The sequence below is a fragment of the Peromyscus californicus genome, unplaced genomic scaffold, assembly GCF_007827085.1.
Source record: "Peromyscus californicus insignis strain IS unplaced genomic scaffold, ASM782708v3 Scaffold_20__1_contigs__length_68692818, whole genome shotgun sequence".
NCBI lineage: Eukaryota > Metazoa > Chordata > Mammalia > Rodentia > Cricetidae > Peromyscus > Peromyscus californicus.
In genome coordinates, this window is record NW_026294503.1 from 50,842,496 (window position 1) to 50,859,559 (window position 17,064).

The 17,064-nt window shown below is 50.8% G+C and overlaps 1 protein-coding gene across 1 annotated transcript in view; it reads left to right on the plus strand.

Annotated features, from left to right (window-relative positions):
- Window positions 1-14,050: 14,050 nt before the first annotated feature.
- Gramd4 (GRAM domain containing 4) overlaps window positions 14,051-17,064 on the plus strand; it is an 80,376-nt gene continuing 77,362 nt past the window's right edge. The window contains exon 1 of the mRNA XM_052748578.1: window positions 14,051-14,196. Within this exon, the coding sequence (XP_052604538.1) occupies window positions 14,168-14,196 (29 nt within the window). The 5' untranslated portion in view covers window positions 14,051-14,167. The remainder of the gene's footprint in view (window positions 14,197-17,064) is intronic.

Genomic DNA, 17,064 nt, shown 5'->3' on the forward strand with positions numbered 1-17,064 from the left:
TGGACTTCTTTGTTGCCGTGGCTCAACCTGGAACTCAGAGCCTCCGGGCAGCCAAGCCTTAGGGGAGCCATTTCTGAGAAGCCAGGACAAATGAACAGAGAAAGCACGTGCCTGAGATGGAAGAACTATACAGGCTGGGGCTAGAGGGCTCAGGAGAAGCAGAGCCTGGGCTTGTCCTAAGGGTGGGACACAGACATTGCTTCCAAGGAGCTCCATTTGGTCACAGACACACCCACTAAAACAGAGAATGAAGCTATTGGTTTTCAGGTGTTGTCCAATCCAGATGGAATGAATCTACAACTCTCCCTCTATCGCGAGTCATCCACGGTTCTTTCTCCTGTGGTCCAGCTGCTCCTTGGTCCTGAGCATCCTCAGATGTATCCACAAGATGACCAGCAAGGGCGCACCGGCAGGCCAAAGCCCAGAACTGAGGAAGAAGCAGGCACAGACCAGCCCCCTTCCACAGGCCACCCGCAAACACTCACATCCGGAGTTCACTTTAAATACCTGCTCCAGGGCTGGCAAGATGGCTCAGCAGGGAAAGGTGTCAGCTCCCAGGACACCCAGGGTGAAGGGCGAACTGACTCCAGCAAGTTGGCCTTGGACTTTCACATGTGCATCATTGCACACACGTGCGCGCGCGCGCGCACACACACACACACACACACACACACACACACACACACTCATAAACAAAACAAATAAACAAATGTAATAAGATAAATCTGCTCCAAGCAAGGTGAGAGCTGTCTCGGCAGCCAAGGACACCTTGATACCATGCCCAGAGTGAGCCTTGAGTTGATTGATGGTTGACAGTGAGGAGAATCCCTGGTGCTCCCTCCCCTGTGAGTGCTCCCTCCCCTGACGGTGCTCCTCCCCTGCCATAGGCAAATGTCTACCCAGGTAGCAGTGTCAGACAAAAGCCTGCCTTCTCGGAAGACACCAGAGAAACAGCTAGAGCCAGAGACAAGTGACAAACAGTTCTTTTCGCAAAGCAGAGTGGTGGGGGGCTAGGGAGAGGACACAAAACCCCTGTGTCAAACCGAAAACTTCAAAGTGGCGGGGGGGGGGGGGGGGGAGTGTCATCTGTTAGGGACCTGGTGGTTCCCAAACCTGCCCATCAATAGAGAGAGCCCTCCAGGAAATGTGGGCCTCTGCTTCCAAACCCTGGGAAAAGATACTTCAAAAGGACAATAATTTCCCTGAGGAATGTGTGACCACAGGCCAGATCTCTATTCTCCCCCTGCGGAAGTCAAAACTCACTGCTCAGAGACAGGGAAATCCCAGCTCAAGAAATTAAAGTGGCTCCAGATTGAAAGCACTCCCTTATAACCGGCAGAAGTAAACACGAGCCCTTCCTGGAGAGACCCCAGGGAAGTCTCAGACTTTTCCCAACAAAGTTTGGTCTCATAGGAATCCAAACACAAGGAAACCAGCTGGAGAGATGGCTTGGTAGTTTAGGGTGCTCGCTGCTCTTACAGAACACCTGAGTTTGGTTCCCAGCCCCCATGTAGTAACATGCAACCATCTGCAATTCCAATTTCAGGGGATCCAACACCCTTTTCCGGCCCCTACAGGTACCTGTAAACAGGCGGTGCATATACATACACTCAAGCACACACACACAAATAAAATAAAATAGGCCAAGCATGGTGGTGCACACCTTTAATTCCAGCACTCATGAGGCAGAGGCAGGTGGATCTCTGTTAAATTTGAAGTCAGCTTGGTCTATATAGCAAGTTCCAAGACAGTCAGGACTACATAGAAAGACTCTAACTCAACAAAACCAAAAAATAAAATAAACTAGTTCCAAATATGGTGTATACCTTTAATCCCAGAACTCAGGAGACAGAAGCAGGCAGATCTCTGTGAGTCTGAGACCAGCCTAGTCCACAGTGGGTTCCAGGCCAGTCAGGGCTACATAGAAAGATCCTGTGTTGAAGAAAATTAATTAATTAAAATTAAAATTAATATTTAAAAATGAATCATGTTTAAAAACAAAAATATAATAAAATCAACAGCAATCACATGAACAAGCCACCTATGGTAGAAAATTAATGGAAATAGTAGATTTGCACTTAGGAATCTTCAAATATTTGAAATAGATGAAGTTATAAAAGATGAAATAAAAGATATTTTAAAAGGAAAATATTAGAGAAAGACTACATTTTAAAGAGAACCTGAGAGTCTTGAGAATTGAGTGCTAATATAAGTGTTGAAACCATGGAAACAGCTGAAGAGAGAATTAGTGACTTGGAAGATGGAGTTGGAGAAATTGCCTAGTGTAAATCGTAGAAAGAGGATAAGAGTGAAGGGAGGAGGCAGGGAGGGTCATTTGAGAGGGCATGGATGTATCTAAGTGGAGTTTTTGGATTCCAGACTTAGAAAGCGAGGCAGTCCTAAGGGGTGAGGAAGGAATGCAAAGGCAGCGGGAACAGAGTACTCTAAGACCCGGAGACACAAGCCAAAGCTCCTGTTCTGTAGTCCTTGTGTGTGCTGGCATCTGCAGGCCACACAGTCTCTGCACACCATCCCTGCCAGCTACACAAGGTGGGCAGCTGGGCTTGCTACATGGTCAGTTCCATTTCACTGCTTACTTCTCCTCCCCGACTCTCAGACCACAGTCCAGGAACCTTCATGCTTCTGCAGTTGGCACGTGTGGACCAGGCTTTTCCTTTTGAGCCACCAACCAGCTCCCAAATCATGACACAGAGACTTAATATTAGTTTTGAATGCTTGGCCTTGTCTTATGCTTGTTTCTTGCTAGCTCTTATAACCTAAACTGTTTCTTGTTTCTCTCTCTCTCTCTCTCTCTCTCTCTCTCTCTCTCTCTCTCTCTCTCTCTCTCTCTTTAAAAGGTTTATTTATTATGTATACAGTGTTCTGCCTGCATACCAGAAGAGGGCGCCAGATCTCATTACAGATGGTTGTGAGCCACCATGTGGTTGCTAGGAATTGCATGACCTCTGGAAGAGCAGCCAGTGCTCCTAACTGCTGAGCCATTATCTCTCCAGCCCCTACCCTGTTCCTCTTCATCTACATTTTGCCTCGGGGCTTTTTACCTTTTTCTTTTTGTATATCTTACTTTCACTGCTTCTTGTGTCTGTCTGGCTGGTGACTGTCTGGCTTCTTGCCCAGGGTGTCCTTCTCTTTCTCCCTTATTTTCTTCTTTCTTCTCTCTCTCTTTTCTAGATTTCTCCTCCTATTTATTCTTTCTGTCTGCCAACCCACCTATCCTCTCGCTGCCTAGCTATTGGTCATTCAGGCTCGTTATTGGCTCTTTTTAGACCAATAAGGTGCCTTAGACAGGCAAGATGAAACAGATGCAACACATCTTTACATAATTAAATGCACATCCTTACATCGTTAAAAAATGCAGCATAAGCAAATGTACACATCTGTGCTCAGTTACAATACTATTCCACAACACACGTGACCTCAGGAGATCAACCTTAGTCAGGGGGGCTCGATTCTGAAATTTCGATGAAATTGTTGGGAGGACAAAAATCTCTGCATTTATTAGTTCTGTAATCCGGAGGAGGAGGAGGTTATTCTGGATAGATCAAGAGGCAAGGAAAGCAAAGAGGGCCTGAGGTCCTTGGGACTTGCCTGAGGGACACTTTGGACATTTTGAATTTAACAGTTTCATGAATTAAAAATCTTATTGTTGGGCAGTGGTAGTGCATGCCTTTAATCCCAGTGCTTGAGTCAGAGGCAGGCATATCTCTGTGTGTTTGAGGCCAGCCTGGTCTACATAGTGAGTTCTAGGACATCCAAAGCTGGATAGGATCTCAGTGTGTGTAGTAAGACCGAGACCCAAAAATAAACAGATAGATAAATAAATAAATTCGTTTCAGATGGAGCCAGTGTGAGCTGCTGGATCTATAATTTCTTTCTTTTTTAAAAAATTAATTTTATGTGTATGGGTGTGTTTGCCTGCATGTATGTCTATGCATCATGAGTGTGTCATGTGCACATGGAGTCCAGAAGAGGGTGCTGGATCTCCTAGGACTGGAGTTACAGACATTTGTGAGTCATGCTGTGGGTGTTAGGAATTGAACCCAGGTTCTCTGGAAGAGCAGTCAGTGCTCTTAACTACTGAGCCATCTCTCCAGCCCCATCTATACTTTCTTAATCCATCATGAAGCACTGGAAGGATCCATGGCTGGGGGGTTCCAGGAAGATCTTGGCCACCTGGGGGTCAGGAAGGCTCCCCATGGAAGGGAACAGCATGGCTGCTCTTGCCCAATGTCATAGTGAGCTGGAAATGAGAGTATTCCCGGCAACCCCTTGAAGATCCCGGATGTCTTCCAGAGAACCGCTATAGCACACTGACTCCAGGGCTAGGTTCTGCCTGGGTAGGTCTGAGACTTCCAGCTCAGCTCTCAGCTGCAATTAGTTTCCGGTGCCCTCAGGCCATGGCAGGAGCTGGAGGCCTGAACAGAGTAACTCTAGCTACAAGGCAATGTGATGCCCTCCCTCTCCCTGCCTCCACAGACATGTGTGGCAGACACACAGACACACATAAGCATAAGTAAAAAATAAAATAAGTCTTTTAAAAATGAGAAAAAAATCTTTAAAAATTAAAAAATGAGTAATTTCATTCTCTATGTATGTATATACATAATACATAGTGTGTTTGTGTGTATATTTCCAGGAAGCTTCTACAGTAGTAGGTTTCTATATGTATTTTTGAAAGGTCTTTGGTGTTATTTATCCTTCCCCATACTTCCTCCTCTAACCTACCCAGTATAACACTTCCTGTTCTATTATTCCCTTTTAACCCTTTATACTATGTATTGCCCTGCCCTTACATACCCATCTCCATGACTTTTTAGTAAGTTCCTGGCCTCTCTGGATACTCTAAATGAAACACACACACACACACACACACACACACACACACACACACACACACACACACACACACACCCCTGAAGATTTAAAGCTAACATTGACCGATGAGAGAAAACATACGATGTTTTGTCTTTCTGGGTCTGGGTTACCTCACTCAGAACGGTTGTCGCCAGCTCCGTCCATGGACCTGAAAAGTGCATAATTTTGTTTTTCTTTCTAGTTGAATAATATTCCACGGTGTGAATATACCACATTTTCCATATCTATTTATCACCATGGATATCTAGGCTGCTTCCATTTCCTGGCTATTGTGAGTAGAGCAGCAATGAACACGGATGAGAAGGTATCTCTATAGTAGGATATGGAGTCCTTTGGGTATACGACCAAGAGTAGCTAGCTGAATCTAGAGCAGATCGAGCTTTGGCTTTTTGAGGAATCTCCACACTGATTTTCATGGTGGCCGCACCATTTTGCTTTCCCACCAGGGAATATGTTTTTCCCTTTCTCACGTCTATGCTAACACTGTCATTCCCCTATCCCCACATCTACGCTAGCATTTGTGGCTTTTCCTGATGGCCAAAGACAGTAGCTCCCAACCTTCCTAATGCTATGACCCTTTAAAACAGTTCATGTCGTGGTGACCCCCAACCATAAAATTATTTTCGTTGCTACTTCATAACTGTAATTTTGCCACTGTTACGAATCATAATGTAAATCTGTGATATGTGACCCCTGTGAAAGGGTCTTTTGACCTCCCATAGGGGTCAAGACCCACAGGTTGAGAACCACTGGCTAAGGACACTGACCATTTAAAAAAGTGTTTCTTGTCAATTTATAACTCACCTTTTGAGAACTCTGACTATTTCTATGCCCTGTTTTAAATTATTTGCTTGTTTTCTTGTTTAAGATTTTGAGTTCTTCATACATTCTAGATACTAACCCTCCGTCAGACACCTAGCTGATAAAATTTTTTTTTTTTTCTCTCTTCAGTAGGCTGCTACTATTCTGGAGTGAGGGTGCCCTTTTCTGTGCAGACTTTTTTTTTTTTTTTTTTAGTTTTATGAGGCCCTGCTTATTAATTGTTGGTCTTGATGATACCTGCACTCCCTGGGTCAGGTTTAGAAAGTCCTTTTATTGTTCCAGTGAGTTCAAGCCTATTCTCGACTTCCTCCTCTCTCAGAGACAGGGTATTGGGTCTTATGGTTCTTGAACCATGTGGAGTTAACTTTTGCGCAGGGTGAGAGATAAGGATCCCGTTTCCTTCTTCTACACGAGGCTATTCGTTTTGACGAGCACCACAGTTCCTCCCTGGAGAAGAAGCAAGCTAGATATGAGATCAAGCACAGCCCAGGGAAACGCTGCACAAAGTAAGCTGACTGAAGAACGTCATAGTTTCCTCTGGACTCCCTCTAAACAGAACCCCAATGAGCGTTTGCACTGTCAGCTAGGAACCGTTAGAATAAGGATTTATGCAAAGCATAGTCTCTCACTACTGTGAAAACAAGTGCAGTCCAGTTAGGAAAAAAAGGCAACTGGACTCTAAATTACCCAGCTAGTGACAAGGCTCCCTACCACTTGGGAATGTAAAACATTTCATCTAAAATGTTGCCATTATGATATACAAAGTAGCTATTATAAATGCACCGGATGTAGTCTATAGCTTCCAAGTTCACAGTTTTTAGGATCAGACTCAACAGTCTCAATTGTTACACATCAGAATCAGGTCATAACCAACTAAAGAAAGGCAGCCTGTACACATTTATTTATCAACTCCAGTCCTTCATGGCTCCCCTTCAAGTCATTATCATACAGAAACACAACCAACATACATACATATAATTTAAAAATAAAATAAATCGGGGGCTGGAGAGATGGTTAAAAGCCCTGGCTACTTTTCTAGAGGTCCTGAGTTCATTTTCAGCAACCGCATGGTGGCTCACAACCATCTACAGTGGGATCTGATACCCTCTTCTGGAATAAAGGTGTACATGCAGATAGAGCACTCACATGTGTAAAGTAAATAAATAAATAAAATCTTTCTAAAAAATTTAAAAAATACAATAAATCTCTTTTTAAAAAGTTCTCCCTTTTGGCTTTGTCTATCTCAAGGGACGATGTAATGTGTTCATTCATTTGTGTGTCCCTTTAGTCCTGTTTTCACTGATGCATAAATATAAAATTATTTCCCTTTTCATTCCTGATTATTTCCCTGTTCTTACAATGTACAGTTTTCCTCTGATTGGCTTGTTCGTTTTCTTGCACTGAACCATGCTGTCCCTTCACAGACTCGTCATTTTTGCAGTTTCTTTGGCTCCAGTTTCCACCGCAGGACGGCCGGTGTTTCCGCTCTGCTCCATGTCTAGGCTGGCAGTGGGCTTGTTCCCTCGACTACCCACACACGCTGTTTGCATTTGAATATACTCAGTAGCCACATGTGGTTAGTGGGTACACCTTATAGACAAGACTAGCTGTAGAACACTTCTGTAATGCTAGAAACTTCTGTAGAATATAGTGTTGGTCTATAGAATGGACTACCATCCTCTCTACAGTTCATTTCTTTGTTTGTTTGGTTAGTTTTTGTTTTGCTTTTTTTTTTTTTTTTTTTGAGACAGGGTTTCTCTGTGTAGCTCTGGCTGTTCTGGAACTCACTCTGTAGCCCAGGCTGGCCTCGAACTCACAGATCTGCCTGTCTCTGCCTCTCAAGTGCTGGGACTAAAGGTGTGCACTACCGCCCAGCTGCAGTTCACGTCTACATCCTCTGCTCTCAGCGATCACAGGGACCAGGAAGGCTTTGCTGGCCATGGCTCCCCACCTCCCCACCCCTGCTCTTGTTCATTCTTTCCTTTGTAGTTCTCCCACAGACAAGAGGCTCTTGTCCCGGAGACCTGTCTTGTCTGCACTTCCTCTTTGCTACTGGACGGCCCTGTTCCTTTGCCCCTGTGATTCCTGTTTGTCTCTAAATAGACTGTACTGGAGGATTGAGCAAGGATGTAATCTTTAGGAAAGAAATCCTGTCTGGGGTCCTCCATGCCAAGACTGTCCATATTGACAGATCTTGTACCCTGCTCTCCCCAAACCACCAAGAACCACAAGCCAGGAAGTCACCTCCTCAACCAGGTACAGGGCCCATGAAAGCTTCTCCTAACACTTGCCTTTCAAGAGGCCCCTGCCATCTTACCTTCTCATCCTTTCCATGTACAAGCTTCCTCCAACATTCTCTGTGTAACCTCTCACTTCCCCCACAGCTCACTGCCCCAGCCCCTCACACCCCTGCACTGACTCACTGCCCCAGCCCCTCACACCCCTGCACTGACTCTCTGCCCCCAGTCCCTCACACCCCTGCACTGACTCACTGTCCCCAGTCCCTCACACCCCTGCATTGACTCTCTGCCCCCAGCCCCTCACACCCCTGCATTGACTCTCTGCCCCCAGCCCCTCACACTCCTGCACTGACTCACTGCCCCCAGCCCCTCACACCCCTGCACTGACTCACTGCCCTCAGCAACTCACACCCCTGCACTGACTCACTGCCCCCAGCCCCTCACACCCCTGCACTGACTCACTGCCCCCAGCCCCTCACATCCCTGCATTGGCTCACTGGCCCCAGCCCCTCACACTACTGTTTTAATGTCCAAATTGCCTCACCTGCTCATGCACTGGCTCAGTCAGTTCCCCAAGCTCAGGGTTTATTTGCACCCTGTCCACCCCGAGAACCTAAAGATTCTGAAGGTTGTCACCCCTCCACGGTCTAACCTCCTCAGATGCCTTCCTAGGTTTTAAAATTCCCTTTCCTGATAGCCCCAAGTCTCACACCAGGACAGGCCATCCCTCCAGTCCTCCAGTCCTCCAGTCCTCCAGTCCTAGTGAGCATGTGGCAGATGGTTCATATGTTGGTCTTTCATCCTCAGAAAGTCTTCAGGAGCCAGCTCTGCTGGTCATGGGCCTCTGCGCATGACTGTTGAGGGAGAAAAGAATAGGGAACAAGTAAGGAGGCAGCCACCATCCTTTGAAGTAAAGGAACTAAGGCACTGAGAGCTTACAGGGACTTCCTTGCCAAGGTCACCGAGCAGGTGAAACTCAGAACCTAGACAAGATCAGGAGCAGCAGCAGTCTGTCCCCATGTGGACAGAGACAGAGGTACAAAAAAAAGAGAGAGAGAGAGAGAGAGAGAGAGAGAGAGAGAGAGAGAGAGAGAGAGAGAGAGAGAGAGAGAGAGAGACCCTGCCAAGTGGCCCCAAGTAGTGCCAGAGCTTAGCAGGCTATTGGGTAGGGAGAGGGTAAAGGAGTTGGTACACGACCCCACAGAGAGCCATCCAGGAAAGTGACGTCTGCTCCCTGTGCTGTGCTACCACCTGCAGCCACAAGGTGGAGCACCTTTCAGCTCTGAAGCCAGAAGCCTAACTTCTTCAGAACTTGGCTCGAAGGGGCTGACCTTTTACTTTCTCCAGCTCCCTCATCCCCTTCCTTTGCACTGGCTCACTACCTCCAGCTCCCTTGCCAGACTGGCAACTCAGAGTCTGCTTTCTGCCACCCCAATGAGGCTGGCAAGGTCGTACAGAACACCCTTTATTCCAGGGGCAGAGTCTCTAAGGGTCACAGCCAGAGTGGGGGTGCAGGGAATCTAGAGCACAGCCCTCCACGTGTCATGTCACATCACATCTATGCTCCTTTCAGCCAAGATGCCCAGTAGTTCTTTGTCATGCTGTCATGGGGACAACCCAGAACAGGAGTGTACTCAACACATCAGGATTAGGGGTTTTCTTAAAAAAACAAACAAACAAACAGCTGTTATGTTGGTGGGACCTCTCACTCCAGAGGGCATTTTAAAGTCAAGAAAATATGTAAATTGGGTTTCTAGATGACAAGACCATGTCCTGGGCCCCTACTCACTGAATGCGTATGATGGGGAGAGGAACAGACACTGTTCACAGACTCACACTAATCTGCTTGATACCACCAGACTGCCGCCCTTGTGGCACAGGCTTCCTGGTTCCCAACCCTTTCTTGGAGACCCTGAGCCCTGATCTCCCCACAGGCTGCGGCTTACCTCTTCAGTGGGAATAGAGACTGAGACCCAGTCCCAGCTGCTGTCTGGGGACATATTCACTTCCGCACCTTACAGAAAGAAATTGAGGTTCTAGGGCAGCGATTCTCAACCTGTGGGTCACAACGCCTTTGGGGGGTCATGCATCAGATATCCCGCATATCAGATACTTATATTACAACTCATAACAGTAGCAAAATTACAGTTATAAAGTAGCAATGAAATAATTTTATGGTTGGGGCTCACCACAACAGGAGTATTTGAGAGTCACAGTGTTAGGAAGGTTGAGAACCACTGCTCTAAGGGTTCCAGATTTTGTGTGAGCCAAGTCACATCAAGCTCACTGGTCTCTCTTGAGGAATAAGAATATGGAATAAGCTGTAAACCGGGCTTGTCTGGTGGGCTGGGCTCTGCCTGTCCCAGGGAAATTGTAGAAGTGAGTTTGTCTTCTCTCGCTCTACACTGTTCTCTTATGCTGCGAAGTCAGAAGATGGCGTCACTCTCGTTCCTCAGACCTCTGAGGCGAGGAGATAGGGAACAAGAGGGTCCAGCTGGCCACAGCGTGTAAACAGGTTCTAGCTACCTTCCCATAGATGCCCATGAGGCTCGGGGGGCTTGGCAGTACCTGCTGGTGTGGCTCTGACCTTTGCTGTCCCCCATGTCTAGCTCACAAGTCCGTGGTGACATCGCTGATTCTCAGTGTGTGGCCTTTGGCATCAAGTGACCTCTAGGATGGCTGGTGCAACAGAGATTTCCTCACAGCCCCGAAGGCGAAGTTCAAGGTCAAGCTGTAGCAGGGCTAGCTCCTTTGCTCCAGGGCTTGGAGTCACCACCTTCCCTGTTTCCACAGGGCCATCCCTCTGTGTGTGTGTGTGTGTGTGTGTGCACGTGTGTGCATGTGTCTGCATCCTATTGTCCTTTTATAAGAACCAGGCAGACTAGACTGGAGCTGGCCCATGTCACCCCCACTGGCCTTACCGGCCTCCGTAAAGACCACGCCTTCAAATGCAGTCACATTCTGAGGTCGGGTGGATTAGGACTTCAATAGCCAGATCTTCGAGACACAGTCCAGACCACAATAACCCTTATCAGTAAATTAGGGGCCATGGTTGTGAGGAGCCGAGGAGTACATGATGGGCATGGCAACCTCAAGTTCTCCTGGGGGGCAGTTGTATGTCCACGTCTGTCTTTCTAGAATGTACCACTTACTGGCCAGTTTTGTTCCCCACCAGGGAGTGCCTGGGAGTGGGCCCCCAAGGGATGTTTTATCTACAGTAGGAGAGGGATCAGGATCCTGGGAAGGCCCTGGAAGTCTGTCTGCCTTGTTGGGCTCTTGTTTATCTCCTCATCCTAGCCAGTCAGGCAAAGAACTTTTTCTGGGTGCCTCCTCTGCATTATGCCGGGGTGGGGGCTGCCACGTGTATCTGCTGGCTCCCTTCCTGATGGGGGTGCTGCTTTGGTCTCAGATGGCTCAACTTGTTCAGGAAATCCCAGCATCCCCCCAGCACCCCCAGCCACCACTGCATCGGGCTGAGCCGGAAACAGCAGAGAATGAGATATGCTACAGGGATAAAGCCAGGGACGATTCTTCCTGGGGTCACTGGGGTCAGGAGCTCAGGGCAGGGCCTGTCCACAGAGGGAGGAACAGGAAGTCAGAGAGAGAGAGAGAGAGAGAGAGAGAGAGAGAGAGAGTGTGAGTGGAAGTGAGGGGCGGGGCTTCCTGTAACCCCCTGCAGAGCGCCCTCTACAGCACCCTTCTGCAGCTGCCACTGGCCAGCTTCAGCATGTCCCTGTGTGATCCTGAGGGCCTGCTTGCCATACCATCCTCCTGAGAGCTGTGTAGGAGTGTGTGTCAGGGAACGGCCCTTCTGTCTTAGTTACTTTTCTATTGCTTTGATGAGAGACACCACAACCAAGGCAACTTACAGACCGTTGTTTAATCTGGGGCTCACATGGGTTAGTCCGTGACTATCATGGCGGGGAGCATGGCAGCAGGCAGGCAGGCAGGCATGGTGCTGGAGCAGTAGCTGAGAGCTTAACACCTTGAGACACAACCACGAGACTGAGAGAAAGTTAACTGGGAATGGTGTGGGCTTTTGAAACCTTAAACCCTCCTCCAACAAGGCCACACCTTCTAATCCTTCCTAAACAGTGTCACCATGTGGGGGCCAAGCACTCCAGCATATGAGCCCATGGAGGCCATTATCATTCAAACCACCACACCTTCCATCAGGAGCCCAGTCATGTAAAACCAGCATCAATATTAAAACTAGCCGGGCGGGGGTGGCGCACGCCTTTAATCCCAGCACTCGGGAGGCAGAGCCAGGAGGATCTCTGTGAGTTCGAGGCCAGCCTGGGCTACCAAGTGAGTTCCAGGAAAGGCGCAAAGCTACACAGAGAAACCCTGTCTTGAAAAACAAAAACAAAAACAAACAAAAACAAATTAAAACTATTCTGAGGGCAGAGCCCTTCAAAGTAATCAACACACCACACTGTGCACTGGGGACTAAGCTTGCAATGCAGGGCCTTTAGGGACACCTATATAAATGTACTGGGCTTTTCCTTGTAGATGCTGCCCAGCTGAGTTCATAGGAGAGGACTGAGGGGGATGACTCCTGGGAACTCTGGCTTCATGGGAGGCTACGGCCGTTTTCTGACCCAGCTGGCCAAGGCAGGCTTTGTGGAACTGTATCTTTGGAGTTAGTCTAGGAGGCTGGTAAGGGTCAGAGTAAAGAAGCTCTCTCCCGGAGGATATGGCTTAGGCAATGGTCTGGAGGCAGGAAAGTCGAGCTTGTGTTTTGAGGGGGGACCAGAGTTGTTTTGCTGGGAGATAAAGAGGAGACAGGAAAAGCCAGGGACAGGAGGAGCCAGCAAGATTGGCATGGTGTTGGGCTGGGATGCCGCACAAAGGTGACTCAGAGGAGGTTCCTGCCCGAAGTAGCTCTCATCTTGCCAAGACCAAAGCCCTGCAGGCACCTTACCCTGGCACCTCACACTGCCAGCCGAGAGCTATGGGATAGACCCCACATTGTGCTGCACACGGGTACTTCTGAAACCACTGCTTCTCATTCTGCAGGGAGGAGAGGGTTCACCCACTGGAGCCCATCTGAATGCCAGCCCCTCACCCTGATACAAAGGGTCTGGAAGGCAGGAAATGCTGGAGGGCACGAGGGGCCTGGAGTCCTGCCCCCAGGGAAGCTTCGGGAGCCCTTGAGCTGGGGTGCTTGAGACATAAAGTGGGGGGCAGTTCTGGACTGAGAGGGTTGGAGGTTGACAGTAGCAAGCTCAGCCACAAAGGGTGGAGGTAGAGCATCAGGACTCTGCCTGCATGACCCTGGTGGAGGTAGGCAGGTCAAGCCAGCAGAGCAAGCCTAGAGGCCCGAGTGCCTTCTGTCAGCTTCCCCTGCCTTCCCGTTCAACTCTGCAGCTGGCCTCCTGGGTCAGACCCCATAGGGTGCTGAAGGTTGGTTTTCCAACCAGGTTAGGGCCTGGGTTCCTGGAGGGCGCTGTCTTTACCTGGTCCATTAGTTATCTTTCCGGGAGCTTGTCAACTCTTGTTTTTTGAAAGGTGAGTCAAAAGGAGGAGGTGTCTATTAGAGGATCTCAGTTTCCAAGGGAAATGCCTGAGCTGAATGAGGCTTCCTGTGGCTAAGAAGACATTTAAAGGTGTGTGGAACCATTCCTGGCTAGGTACTGCGTGGGGGAGGACGGAGGAGTTGCTCACTGCCCCTCTCGGTGCAGGTTCCACGTCCTTGTCTCAAAGTGGAGCCGTGCTCTGAGTCCAGCCTGGCGACGCCAGGACAAGTCTTTCCACTCCAAGTGCGGGTCACCACTGGCAGTAACTGTCAAGCCCACACACCGGAGCGAAGCGACCGTGGCGTGGCGTGCATGCTTGCGCGCGACTGTGTCCGCGGCTGCGACTGGCCGGCGGCCGCGCGTGCGCGTGGGTACGCGCGGCGAGGACCCACGTGGGTCACCCAAACAAAGACGGCGCCGCGTGATCGGACCCGCGCGCGCGCGCGAACCCGGTAGGGCGGGCTGGGAGGCGCGGGGCGGGGCGGGGCGGCGGCTGCGCAGGCCCGGGCGGGAGCGCGCAGACTCCGCGCCGCAGGACGTGAGCGCGCGACGCGGCGCCGCCTCCGCGCTCGTGGCCGGCACCCGCGGGCCCGCGTCGTCCCCGCTCCCCGGCGCCGCTGGGCTCCCGGGAGGGCGGCAGGTGCAGCGGGGCCGGGTGGCCGGCCAGGGGGGCACCGCGGCGGCGGGTGGATGAGAGTTGGCCCCGATCTCCCCGCAGGGTAAGCGGCGCGCGCGCGCGGACTCCTACACCGACCTGGGCGACGCTCGCCACGCTCTGTCCCGGCCGCCGGGCCGCGACCCTATGCGCTGTGCAGCTCGCACTCGATGGCCCACAGCGGCGACCCTGCCTTCGGGGACCGGCGCGGGCGCGCCCCGCACACACGCCCCCGGGGCGCGCGTCACGGCCACCCCTCGCGCGCACCACGGGCGCTGTGCGGGTCAGGGTCCTGCTGGGCGAGAGGCAGACGGCGATGGGACGCAGGGCCCAAACTACGGTGTGGGGGAGTCATTAGATGGGTCACCATGCCTAGGCCGCTAGCGGGGGACAGGATGAGGGCGCAGCAAATGTCGTCCTACTGACCCACTCTTGTGGGGGTGGGTGAACAGGAAAGGAGGAGGGCTCTCCAGGCCGATGTGGCTCAAGAGATGACCTGGGGGAAAAGTTGTGGGCGCTTGCTCCCTTTTCCACGCCCTGCTTTCTGTGTGGCTTTTTCCCTTTCATTTGGACATTAGCCTGTGGGATTCTGGGGACAGTTGGCACCTGACTGGAGCTTAGGCCTGTGTGTTTATTGCAACCGCTAAGGTGGGGTGCTGTGTGGCAGTCCCCAGCCTAAGCCCTCACCTGTCCACAGCGAGACTAGCACCTCTGAAGGGTGGAGAGGGGCCAGTCTGGATGTTCGTTCCCCTGTCCCTACCTGTGGCCCAGTGGTGGGGTGAGGAGCAGGCTTCCAGGGCCAGAGACAAGCTGGTACACCTCGGGGCTTCCCCATTTCCAGAGGTCGGAGAGATTCAGTTTTGGGGGAGACCTTTTTCAGGGTGGGTTCTCTTCCTTCCTTGCCTTGTGTAGATTAGGGACAAAATTCAAGTTCTGAGGTCCTGAGTCTCAGGCCTCCCCAGTGTCACTGAAGCCCAGCTAGGCAGAGGGGCTTGCTTTAGGGCCAGATCCAGGAGGAGGGTCATGGTCTGGGCTCTGTAGGGTTCGAAATAAGGGACAGTTGGAAGGTAGTTTTTCTCATGTACCTGCTCTGTGACATTGGGCAAGGCCGTGAGCATCCCCTGCCGCGGTTTCCTCATCAGTGAGTGACGAAGGCTAAGATAAGGGGATTAAAGATGATATGATCTGGGTTCCATGCTGGCCAGACACACCCTAGGTCAGGAGTCAGGCCAGGCTGTCCTGCCCTTTGCTTCTCAGGTGGCCTTACTGGACCTTCTCTCATTCTGTCACGGCCCAACCCGTTCCCAGGCCCATTTGGGGACACACAGTCTGGCCCTGTGAGGGTGTCCTATGCTAGGAGGAAACCACAACCCACAGATGCCCTCTGGGCCACCCCAACTTGGGGATCTCAGTCAATATATCTGCTCCTTCTTTTCCAAGCCTCTCTGGACGTTGACACCCCCTGCCTTTGCTAAGATACTGACGGCTGAACTCGCAGGGAGTGTGGGCTAGGTACTGATGCCTGGGCGGTTGGATGCCCGGGATCACATGCTTTGCGGACCACCATTTCCCGGCTTGTTTTCCCTCTGCCATTCTGACTGATGGTAGGGAGCGTGGCTGGCCCCACTGGTCCCAGTGATGTCTGAGTCAATGCTTGGACTTATTTCCCGTAAACTGCCCGGGGCAGTCTCAGAGTTGAGGTCTGTTTCTACACAGTCTGGGCACCTGTTTATCCCAGGCAGGCTGAGGGGCTTGGCAGGGGTGCCTTGGAAGGACCAGTGGTGTCTCTCTCCAAACCTCCCCTGTACTCTGTTATCTGTTATCCCGGCTCACCCGGAGTGGCGCCAGCAGTCACAGCGGTTGGCAGTGCCAGCAGCGGTGGCCTCTGCTGTCCTCATTCTCACCGGGCTTCACCTTCACCACCTAGAAAGAGGAGACTCAGACCTGTTTCCTGAATCAACATTTCCGCCTCACAATCGAGTGCTCGCACAATGGAAAGTGCCATTGGAGGCCCTGACATACTCTTGGCAGTGTTGACATGGCCTCAGCATAAGCTCTCTGTAAGGAGAGGATAGCAGGGAAGTTACAGATGTTTAGAAACACCAGCTCCAGCTGTGCCACATCTGGACAGAATCAGAATCCACGTCTGGAGAACCAAAGGCTCAGTGTTCTGATTGGCATCCTTGTTGGTTACTGTGCTACCTGGTGTCCCTTCCTGCTCTGGGGACAGTACGTGGAAGCCCCACCCAGTTCCCTGTGGTTTGGTAGGGTTTCTCTCTAGAAGCCTGGTCCACCAGCCTTTTATAGGATTGGGAATGCTCATTCTGGGTTGATGTATCTCCAGCCAGAGGCTCGTGTTTGGGGGTCATCCTCTCTTGGGGAGCTGGGCAGGTTCTCCTCCTGAGCGGTCCTGGCCTCTCCGCTCTGGTGTTTGGTTTTCTTTTTATATCAGGATGGGGACACTTAGTGTCTGCGGTGGCATGCACCTGTTAGTGGGAGATGCGTGTGACTGGCGTGTGGTCGGGCCACCTTTTTAAGAGTTCCTACATTCTTCCCTACAAAGTAGACTTTGAGGGTGCAGCCCGGCCCTGTGAGCAATGGGAGGCGTGTCTGTGGCTCGCTGGTGTAGGTGGCTGCTGGGACAGCCGCTGACAGCTTTGCAGTGTGTCAAAAGTGTCCGCCGTGGAGAGCTGTAATCATGAATCCAGGGAGATAAGATGGGAGCCATGTGAAGGGAGTCACAGGTGAATGCAGATGGGCTTGCTGTGAGGTAGATCCTCTTTCCATGGCCTCAGGTGGCCATTTCCAGGAAGGCCGACACCCCAGGGCTGTTTGACCATAAATGTAGGCTCTGGAAGGTTTGGTATTCAAGCCCTGTGAACTGGTTGGGGGCTTTTTGGTGACATAGTGGCTCTGGGGTTGCTGTCTCCTT